The 11,845-nt window shown below is 33.0% G+C and overlaps 2 protein-coding genes across 3 annotated transcripts; one reads left to right on the plus strand and one right to left on the minus strand.

Annotated features, from left to right (window-relative positions):
* The first annotated feature begins 2,237 nt into the window (after window positions 1–2,237).
* On the plus strand, window positions 2,238–6,644 carry LOC130664562 (DNA excision repair protein ERCC-6-like). Its single transcript, XM_057464524.1, has 3 exons — window positions 2,238–2,457; window positions 2,515–5,044; window positions 6,339–6,644. Exons 1-3 carry the CDS (start codon window positions 2,404–2,406, stop codon window positions 6,503–6,505), a joined length of 2,751 nt encoding a protein of 916 aa, XP_057320507.1. The 5' UTR covers window positions 2,238–2,403; the 3' UTR covers window positions 6,506–6,644.
* A 111-nt stretch (window positions 6,645–6,755) lies between these two features.
* On the minus strand, window positions 6,756–11,746 carry LOC130664563 (NEDD4-binding protein 1-like). Of its 2 annotated transcripts, none has more exons than XM_057464526.1 (6): window positions 11,581–11,746; window positions 11,184–11,487; window positions 9,279–9,643; window positions 8,790–9,180; window positions 7,473–7,685; window positions 6,756–6,960 (listed from the first exon to the last, which is right to left on the minus strand). In XM_057464526.1, the coding sequence occupies exons 2-6, from the start codon at window positions 11,420–11,422 to the stop codon at window positions 6,756–6,758; spliced, it is 1,413 nt and encodes a 470-aa protein (XP_057320509.1). In that variant the 5' UTR covers window positions 11,423–11,487; window positions 11,581–11,746. The 2 variants fall into 2 exon arrangements, with proteins under 2 accessions (XP_057320509.1, XP_057320508.1); XM_057464525.1 differs by having other exon boundaries at window positions 8,790–9,186.
* Window positions 11,747–11,845: the final 99 nt, after the last annotated feature.

Raw genomic sequence — 11,845 nt, forward strand, 5'->3', positions numbered from 1 at the left:
CATACAGTACTAAATCAAATACTTTATTGTTGCCTTGTCACAATCCATCTTACCTGAACAAGCAAGAATTGTTTTGTATGGTATAATTATGCGAACGATGCAATTTCGGGTTGAGGGATATTCTGTGGATTGGTATAACTCGGCACATTAACTTAAAACTTTGAATTGCAGGCCTTTGGAAATTTTTCTATTAATTATAAAAAAATAAGTTGGTCATTCACACGTATCCTTCGAAAAATATATTTCCATTTGAGTTTAACCATGGCGTTTGTATATAAAATATAGGTTTTCAGAAATGTTGAAAAATTTGTTTTTAAAATAGAACTATTTTTCTATGAATTGATTCAATGATTTACAAAGATTTGATGGTACTTTAAAGATCGTAGTTTTTGTATTATAGCACATGTTTTATTTGTATTTTACTTTTTATGTTTATTTTCGTGTCGTTTGCATATGTTTTATTGCTTCTGACAAACCACGTTACAAATAGTTTAGCTTTACATATATTTAATGTATACCCTGATAGATAAATTTTAAAAAAGCTCTCCAGCGTTACCTCGTAAATTATGTACAGAAATAGTATTCAAAATTTCAAAAGGATCAGTGCAGTAGTTTTTAAGTTATGATGGTCACCGGACTTTGAAAACGTGAGTTGTAGAAAAATCGCTTTAAAGTTTTGAACACTAAAAATTCTGGTATCAAACATCTATAAGCGAATTTTATCGACTTGCATCACACTGAATCATCAATGCCAGGTCCATAAAGGATGTTGCTATCATCCGTGATGTCTAATGAGGTATAAAAATACTGATAACTTCGTCAATTTTGCTCCAATCAACTTGAAATTTTGACACAATATTCTTGAGATTATTATACATTCAGTTAAAAAAAATTTAATACGCTACCCCTCCCCCCCTTAATTAATACTAGTAATTTTTGAATATCATCAGTTCATATCAATCGCACAAATTTCGCAAGTAATCGTAGAAGTATTGTGATATCGCGTAATAAATTTATCGATATAAATATGTAATTTATGAATGATAAATGTAAATCTTCATTTATTAAAAAAATAAATAATTATATTAAGTTATTGTTTGACTTTTTTTTTCGTTTGCGTCATTTTGAATAAACATTTTTTTTTATTCACTCCCATTATAAAACTCCATGTATTTGTATAAATATAAAGTTAAAGACCCAGTATCCGATCAGGGAACTAGTACTCAAGCACTCCATGTATTTGTAAGTATGTCTATAAGCTAAAAGACCTAGTACCCGATCACTCATGTATTTATGCACCTGTATTTACTAAATTTTACTAAATATAGAAACACAAAGGCTGGAAACTTTTTAAATCGTATTTTTAATGATCACCAATAGTTTATATGTGTATAAGGTAAAAGACCTAGTATCCCATCAGGAAACTAGTACCGGATCATTCATATATTTATACATCTATATTTGCTAAATTTTACTAAATATAGATATATAAATATATGAGTGATTGGTAGGGTACAGAAGTTTGTGCTTAACAATAAGAATAAAGGAAAAGAATTCGCCCAAATTTCTCTATATCAAAATTACGATCGCGAGCAAATTCACGTGAATTAAATTATAAGATATATTCAAATATCGAATGCCATAAAAGAATGTTGAAATTGAGGTTGTGAAAAAAATATGTCAATAAGACAATCAGCAAGATAATTAGCAAGACCATCAGCAAGAGAATTAGCAAGACCACCAGTAAGACAAGCAGCAAGACCGCCAGTAAGAAAACGAGCAAGACAATTGTCTTGCTGATGGTCTTGCTAATTATCTTGCTGATTGTTTTATTGACATATTTTTTCACAACCTTAATTTCGACAGCTTTAATGACACTCGACATTTGAATATATCTTTTAGAAATTTCTTTGAGAAATTAGCGTGAATTTTTTTTTCTTTTATTCTTATTGTTGAGCACAAACTTCCGTACCCTGGTGATTGGGTACTAGTTTTTTGATCGGGAACTGGCTTAATTTATATACATACTTATATATGAAGCAATATGCATACTTATATATGAAGTGATCGGGTATTAATTTCCTGATCGGGTACTTAAGTCTTTTTTTTTCCTTATAAACAAACTATTGGTCATTTTAAAAGTTTCCCGCCAAATTGTTTGTTTCACTGTTTCGTCATGCGCACAAATAATTTTCCATCTGGGTGTCGTTTATATACTACACTATACAAAAATCAAATTACATTTGGTATAGGTAGACATATGTTTTGTATACTTATTTAATTTATTTTTATATTTACCTGCAACATGTTCATGCCAGTTCATGCCTTTTTTTAATTACTTCCATCACATGGGAAAAGTAAATATTCAATAATTCAAATTATAAATAATAATAAGTATTTAAAATGGATGAAGACGATGAGACAGCGAACGATGACAAAGTCAATGATTTCAAAGAGGTAAAATATTTTTTTTTAAATTTACTATTCAGTTTAAAAAGATTTAATTTTTTTTAGATCATAAAAATCCGCAGTGAAGAAAGTATCCATCAAGAATTATCGCATCACATAGAAGTAAATTCAAAATCTTTAGCATCATCTGTTACGTCATCAGATAAAGCAGAAGAAAAAGAAACAAATTTAGAAAATGATGAATTAGATCGGCGTGTAAAAGTGGGAGAGATCACACCTTTTGAAGCTGAGTTAAAAAAGAAAACTGATTCCTCTGGTTCATTAAATGCCAGCACTGGACTACTGGACTTGGAAAAATATCTTAAGAGACAAGCAGAGTTTGCTGCTAAGAAGAAGAATCTCCAGAAGCCAAAGCTTTCCAAGTTGCATCAGGCCAAAGAAAATTTAACTGCCGGCAAAAAGCGTAAGACAAAAAACAGAAAAAGTTCAGAATCTTCAAACTCGTCTTCTGTTAATCCGGTTGAAGAAGAAGCGCCTCCAGTTACTGTCGAACCTCCGAAACCATCTGGGTCTTGGAAAAACACCCAAGACAATCAGGATGACAGCGGCAGCGAATACGTCCCCAGTGATGAGGGTTCAGAGGACGAAGTCAGCAAAGTTCCTAAAGCGAAAAAAAAACGGCTGTCAATCGACTCGTCAAAGAAGAGAAGCAGAATTCTTGATGACGGGGACGAATCTCTGTACAAAAAAAGAGTCGACGAAAGAATAAAATCCACTAGGTCTGATGACAGTCTTCGGACAGTCGATAATTTATTCAAAGTTCCGCGGTCACTGTGGAAAAAATTGTACGAGTATCAAAAGGTGTCAGTTCGCTGGCTCTGGGAGTTACACGGCCGTAACTTGGGAGGTTTACTCGGTGATGAAATGGGTCTAGGTAAAACGGTCCAGGTGATAGCATTTTTTGCTGGGCTTGATTGCAGCGAACTGCTGTCCGATGGCGGCAGATTTCGGGGACTCGGTCCCACTCTGATCGTGTGCCCAGCGACGTTACTAGAGCAGTGGGTCCACCACTTCCACGACTGGTGGCCTTCCCTGCGAGTCGTTACCCTGCATCACTCGGGAACCCATCAAGGCGACCCTGAAGAATTACTCGAAAGTCTGAAGACCGGCGGAGTTTTGCTGACTTCGTACTCCGGTGTCCTAAATCACGCGGACTTACTCGTACCCTACAAGTGGCACTACGTCGTCTTGGACGAAGGTCACAAGATCCGCAACCCCCAGGCTAAAGTTACTAAAGTCGTAAAAAAATTTTGTACTCCCCACCGGCTTTTGCTGACCGGCAGCCCAATGCAGAACTCACTCAAAGAATTGTGGTCTCTGTTCGACTTCATTTTGCCAGGAAAACTTGGGACCATCGATGCATTTATCGAGCACTGCGCTACGCCAATCACCAGAGGCGGATACGCCAACGCTTCTTTACTACAAGAAGCGACGGCTCTACAAGTCGCCACGATGCTGAAGGAAGCAATCAGTCCCTACATGTTAAGGCGAACTAAAAATGATGTCAGACATCACATTAATTTGCCGGAAAAAAATGAACAAGTTTTATTTTGCAGTCTTACTAAAGAGCAGACTGATTTGTACAAAGAGTTTTTGAAGTCTGACTGCGTTAGCTCAGTATTACATGAAAAATCAGCCACTGGTGACAACAGATATCGTGCAAAACTTTTAGTCGCACTGACAACATTGAGAAAATTATGCAATCATCCTGATTTGTATATTTATACTAAAGACGACCAGGGTTCGGATGAAGAAATGGATGCCAGTGAGAATATTGATCTAGAGAAGTTCGGATTCTGGAAGCGCTCGGGAAAGATGACGGTGGTGAGATCGCTTCTGAAAATTTGGAAACGTCAGGGGCATCGGGTGGTCATTTTTACCCAGAGCAGGCAAATGCTCCATATACTGGAGGCTTTGATCCAGCAGGAAAACTACACGTACCTGAGACTTGATGGCTCGACGGCCATGTCCGAGCGCCAGAGAACGATTCGTAAATTTAATGAGGATAATTCTTATCTTGTTTTCATTTCAACAACAAGAGTTGGAGGCTTAGGAATCAACTTAACTGGAGCCAATCGTGTCATCATTTATGACCCTGACTGGAACCCGGCCACTGATGCCCAGGCACGTGAACGCTCGTGGCGAATTGGGCAGGACAAACAAGTGACCATTTACCGATTGATCACTGCGGGTACCATTGAAGAAAAAATTTATCATCGGCAGATTTTTAAACTGTTGCTGTCAAACAGAGTACTGGATGATCCGCGTCAGCGAAGGCTGTTTCAAACGTCTGATTTGACTGAACTGTTCAATTTGAATGAACCGATCGATGGCACTGCTACTGAGTCTGATCGGCTTTTTGGAGATAACAATTCTAAGGATAATAAAAAAAAATACAAATCCAAGGAACTGACTCGGAAAAAAGAAAGTAAAGTGTCGGCATTGTTCGATGGGGAACAGGTGTCTTGCTTGATTGGTCGCAGGCTCGGCCATTCTGATTCTGAAGGATCGTCATCGAAGGCGACAGTCGTTGATGATGATAACTATGTACTTAATAAATTGTTTTCTAAAACGAGTAAGTACTCTTGCTATTTTAAGAGACCCAGTACCTGGACACTCACGTATTTGTATATCTATATTTAGTAAAAATAGAAATTTAAATACGTGGAGTGATCGGGTACTAGTTCCCTGATTGGATACTGGGTCTCTTACCTTAACTCATAAACTACTTGCCCGATTTGCCTCGAAATTTAATTAGTTCTAAATCTTGGTGAGCTCTTTCGATTGATTCATTCCAAAGATATCGTACAACATAAATTACCCTGATAGCCACCATAGCCGCAAGTTAACTTCAAGCTACGGCCGGAATCTAAAGTCAACTTAACAGCAAAAAGTTGCGGTTGACAGTAGATTGTCTGTAACTTTAAAAGCCATTCTCAGACAGTGTCTCCCACTTTTAAAAAATTTTCAATGACTCAACTGTCATAAGCGTATCAAATTGTTATCAATTAATTAAAAAAAAATTGAAGCATTAATTGAAAAAGGACAACGTAGTCGTAATTTCGCCGATATATAGATTTTAAAAAAAATTATTTACACTTGATATCAATTAGGAGTTACACAAAATTCGTTAAATAAATTTCAGTAAAATCGTCATGTCAATTTTATAATTCGAATTTGTAAATTTTGTTGGCTAAAATTTATTCAACAAATTTCGTTTAACTCCCAATTGATGTCAATGGTAAGTAATTTTTTTTAAATTCTATATCTCAACAAAATTACGACTACGTTGTCCTTTTTTTAATTAAGGTTTTAATTTTTTTTTAATTAATTATATAATAAAATTTTGATACAGTTATGACAGTTGAAAGTCATTGCATATTTTTAAAAAGTGGGGGGCACTGTCTGAGAATGCCTTTGAAATGTTACTGTCAGACAATGACGTTAAGTTGATTGAAAGTTTAATTTGAAATTGACGACAAGTTTTTCTGTAAAATTACATTCAGTTTACGGTCGCAAATTTACATCAACTTGCACGCAAGTATTATCCAGCCAAGACTTGTCGTTTAGCCGAAAATGTTGCCCCAGGAAAAAATGATCAGACCTGACTATGCCTGTTTATGTATGATCAGGCCTGAAATTAGACCTGATCATGCCTGTTCATGTCTGATCATTTTTTCCCGGGTCACTGCAAAAACTTTCTGAGCAAGCTGTGGATATCAGGGTCATTTTTTTTTTACCTAAATGATTTTTTCTTTTGATTGAACAACAAAATATCCATGATTTGACTTTTGAAATTCGAAAATAGCGGGAATTTTTGTGATTGGCCAACAGGGTCAATAATTATTCATATTTTTTTGTTGTTACAGATGTAAGTTCAACGTTGGAGCACGAAAAAGTTTTGTCAAGTGCTAAAATAGATTCAAATACAGCAACGCCGATGCAGCGATTAGCTCGCGAAACAGCTCAAGAGAGTATGGACTTTGTGCGTCAATCTCGGAAATGGTGTTGGAGACCATCCTGGGATCCAGTATAAATTTTTTCACATAAATTTTTTATATAAATACATATTATTATTTATTTTGAATATTTATACTTGAAACAGAAACAGAACATGTACATACAAAACACGTAATAATTTTTTTAATATTTAAAAAAAGAAATAAAAATTTTATTATAATTTAAAAATATGTCTTCTTCGTAAAGCGAGAAAAAAAATGTTTATACATACATTAAATAAATAATAAAATATTTAATCAATTACAAATTAAGCAGCATTTACAGAATCAATGCCTCAGAAATTCATACAGCGACGGACCACCTCTACCTAACGGATCATCTGGAAACATGACGTACTCACCGACGAACGTCGGTGCTAGTAATCTATTTTCGATTGTTTCCCGCCATTCAGGTTTTTCTTTCCACAAATCGCGGTACTGATCTGAGGAAATTATGATGCCTTTGCATTTCGTTGCGTATTCTACAATAAATCTGTAAAAATAAGTCGGAAAAAAAATAAGAGGTAAAAAAAGTTAACAACTTAATGACTACTCTTTAATTTTAAATTCGTTTACCGCGAAAAATTTTAAAAACTACTTGCGAAATTTAGAAAAATGGAAAATAGTTTGGATTAATAGAGAAAAATAAATTTTTGAATTTTAAAACTGGGTTAAGACTGGGTTTAAAATTTGTGGGAAGATTGAAATTTGTTTTGCTTTGAAAAAAAAGATTTGAAGTTTAAAACTCGATTGAAAAATAAAAATTTCAAAAAGAAGGTTTTGATTTGGACCATTATCGAAGAAGTTATGGCGACAAACAAAAAAAAAAGCAATTTTTGAACAGGTAGAAAAAATTTCAAAATTTAACAGGAAGAGTTTTTTTTATGGGTACTAGAAAATATAAAAAAATGAAGAAAATCAAAATTAAAATTTTTCAAACTGTACGATTTGGCATGGAATACCCTATATATATATATATGAATGAAAAATAGTAACAATAATTACCTGTCGTCATAAGGTACTATTTTTTTACCACCAACATTTCTGCTAGGTGTGAAAACAACTAAACCTTCACGATACCATTGTTCAAGAAATTCACGATTTCGATTTCGTTGATTTTGTGGTAAGAATATTTTAATTGTGTGTCCACGGTCTTGGAAGTAATCCAATATTAACTGCAAGCCATTTTTTTGGAAAAGTCTTTTTCCAAGTGAGTATCTAAAAATTAATTATCAGTTTCAAATTTATTATTATTGGCATTACGATTTACTTTTATTAGACTCCGCTCACACACACTTTTTAAAAATATTCATTGACTTCGAACTGTCATAACAGCACTAGAATTTAATTAATTAATTAATTATAGTTATCAGTTTGGGGCCAAGAGTGATTTGATAAATTCCAATAAAATTTTCATAAGATTATAATTAAAAACTTCAATGTTTTCAGGCTAAAATTCATTTACACGGAAAAAAATAAACTTTAAAAAGTAGTATTTGAAATTAAAACCTGGAACCCGGGTGTCAATATAGGAAATTTTAACATTCCAAATAATAATTTTATTACACGTGTCGTCTATTTTCTAAGTATCAGTTACGATTTTTAAAGTTCAAATAGTAATTTTTCTTGCATAGACAATAAATTTTCATACTTATCCTGTAATTATTCACGTTTTAATCATAAATGCAAAAATTACTATTTAGAATGATAGTATTTACTGATCACTCTATCATTATATTACTTGTCATTCTAAATTTGTACAGTTCATTTTTTTCCGTTAGCAAATTTCGTTAAATATTTAATTTAAAACTGAGGTAAGAGACTCAGTATCCGATCAGTGAACTAGTACATGATCACCCATGTATTTGTATTTTCATATTTACTAAATTTGACTAAATAGATCTATACAAATATATGAAGTGATTGGGTCCTGGGTAAGAGACCTCAAAAGTACTTTTTTAAAAATCTATATCCTAGTAAAATTATAATTACTTTCCTTTTTTCAACGAGTGCTTCAATTTTTTTAATTAATCAAATTTTACTCTAGTTACGACAGTCGAGTTATTGAATATTTTTAAAAACTGGGAGGGATCACTGCCCCAAGTAGCACAGAGACAACGTTGCTGTCAAAAAGATGTCCTCTAAAAGGACGACAAATTTTTTTTGTCTCAAACCCAAGTTCTTTTACATAAATAAGACATACAAGTCTCGGTCCTAGGAGTCAGGACTTGTGTTCTTTTTTCCGTCAAAAAATTTTTTAGATGACTTACTTAGCCATCATTTGTAATTTACTTTAAAGAATTTGAAATAAACCGAACATACCCGAATGCAACATTAAGACCATCGACAATAATTTCTCGTAATTTACGAGTTTTATTACAAGTATCATCTGTTGCTTCATTATTATCATTATTATTATTATTATTATTGACTTTTTCCGATGTTATTGTTGTGGTAGCAGTCGTAGGAACTGTTTCAAATTTCGAAAACGAGTTTGTTGTATACAAAACTTTCAAAGGTGGCAGCAAAGAAATTTTTTTTAAATTTCTGTCATCTCCTATCGTATCAACGAAAAATAAGGCTTCAGTTTTTTTTTCAGTATTATCTGGACTAATTGTTTCTTCATTCTTTTTATCTACTCGAGTATTGTCTCCGTTTTCTGAGGACCAGATCACAGCGATTTCATCTTCATCATTATTCTTTTTACTGTCACCTATAACTATAAAATATACATATATAAATATATAACTTTTTACCGAGGGTTATTATTATAAATATTCATAAAAATTTCTTAATAAATAAAAGTATTACCAGCTTTTTTACGAGCACGATTTTGCGTCCGCTTGAGATTTTCCATTCTCCTCATATTTTTTCTTTCCAAAATTTTCTCCTCCATTCTTTTCTTTCTCTTTATCTCCGCATTACTTTTATTGTCATCACAAGATTTTAATCTTTTATTGTTTATCTTAGAAGAGCTGCAATTGTCTACGACAATAACTTCAGGATTTTTTTTAAACCTCCTACCGATGACTTTATTTTTATCATTATCATCATCATCATCATCACTGATGACTATCGTCTCACTGAGACTAGCTTTCTGTCTTTTTTTAATTGGTAATATTTCAATTTCTTCTAAACGCTTTTTTTTTATTATTGACAGCGGTGACTTTTTCAAGCTATTTTATTACAATTATAAAATAATCATTTTAAAAAAATAAATAGATAAATAAACAATTAAATAGTATATTACATACCTAGGCCAGTAAAATAAGAAAAGTCTCAGAGCACATGTAATTGTTGGCCGAGGCGAGGCCGAGGCTGACAAACATGTGGTCTGAGGCTTTCTTTTTTACTGGCCAAGGTGCGTATACTATTTTTCTGCTCGACGAAGCCGGAAAGTTGCAACTTCGTTTAGGGCAGCGGCCCGAAAGTTGCCACTTTCCGGCCGGAGGGCAGAAAAATTATTTAAGTAAAAAAAAAAAGTTTTAATGTAACACGTTTTTAAAACGGACCAAAAAGTATAAAATAATTTTTCTAAGCCTCAGGAAGATTTAAAAATTCATAGAGACTCTGAACTTCTTAGAGATAGTCCTGAAATTTTTGATTGTCAATTTTTAATAGTCATGAAAAAGTTCCATGACAACTGATTCCTGATACATGATCAGGGAACTAGTACATGATCAGGGAATTAGTTTATGATCAGAGAACTAGTACATGATCAGAGAACGAGTACCTGATCAGGGAACTAGTACATGATCAGAGAACGAGTACCTGATCAGGGAACTAGTACATGACCTGGGAACTAGTACATGGTCAGAGAACTAGTACTCGACCACTCCACGGATTTGTATATCTATATTTAGTAAATATTACTGGTTCAATGACAAATGATCCCAGAAAACTGATCCCCGACAAGTGAACACACGACAATTGATCCCACAGACTAGATCCAACTGACAACTGATTTTCTAATTCATCAGTTTCATCAAGATTTTCATAACTTTTATTATCATGAACATCATCTTCAAAACCTTTATGGTGATCCCGTCGGGATCACTTGTCGTAATATAAAATTTTTGGGATCAGTTGACAGCACACAATAAGAAAACTTACACATCAGTTCATATCATTTACAGTGCATCAAATTATTAATTGAACTATTAATGCATCACTAATCTCCTGCATGTACCGCACATTTTTCATTTAAAATCTTACAAGTATTTCCATAGCTATTAAAAATTCACAATCACTAATTTTCAGGACTATCTCTAAGTTCCAGGGTGACCACAAAGAAATGTCAAAATTTCGATATTTCCCGGTTTTCTAGTCATTTTTCAAATTTTTTCCTGATTCGAAATTTTTATTCGTATCATTAAGATATTCAAAGTTTTTATTATATCTTCATTATCAATAATTAAATCTGATGATTAAATCATTCGATGATCAAAAGAAGTAATAAAATAAATTAACATGGCCTACTTTTGATAAGAAATTTTGTGTGTAAATTAAATTCAAAATACACTAGTCGCAAAAATTTCAAATTTTCAAGTGCATATCAACAGGTTGTAACTCGAAGGAAAGTGGTCATACAAAAGACAAATTGTAGCTTCGAATGTCCAGTTTTCAGATCTGCTCTTTACAATTTTTTTATCATCCAGCTCCAGAGTAAAAAATCAAACATCACAATAATAATAATAAAAAGTAAATAATAGTTACCACGTGTTGCGACTCAACGGACTTTTATGTACAGGATGTAGCGGTTTTCTGTTATTTAAATTCGATCGTGTTCTCATGCTAGATATACTCTGTCTCCTAGATGAATCTTTCAAATTAATCGACGCTTTTTTATTTATTTTAGAACTGACATCACACAAAATAACTGAATCATCTAGTGAATTCATCTTGTAACTTTTTCTACGGCCGCTCGTTCGCACAGACAATTTCCGTCGTTTCATTTAATTTCTTAAATAAATTTATCAGCTATTCAATTTTTCCTTAATAATTTATCAACTTTTCATACCTTCAATAAATAAATTTATTTTTAAAAATAATTACATCATGCTGAGTATAACCTATGAAAAAAAACTTGTTAATTATTTTAAAAATTACTTACGACTGTAATTTTTTTTAACCAGCATTCAATTTCTGGTCATCAGATAAAATATCAAAATTAATAATGACAATATCGATAATAATCGATAGAATAATTGAGAATATTGTCTTATTTTCTAGATTATTTTTTGTTTTCTAACACAAATCAACTTGTCTACACTAGCATAGAAAATAATTACAATTTCTACCGACAGTTGGCGCGAATTTTTGTGATTCTCCCTCTCGCTCCCACTTGCTGACGGAAATTAAAATTTTACAGAAGAGTG

Source organism: Microplitis mediator, chromosome 3 (genome assembly GCF_029852145.1).
Source record: "Microplitis mediator isolate UGA2020A chromosome 3, iyMicMedi2.1, whole genome shotgun sequence".
Lineage (NCBI taxonomy): Eukaryota > Metazoa > Arthropoda > Insecta > Hymenoptera > Braconidae > Microplitis > Microplitis mediator.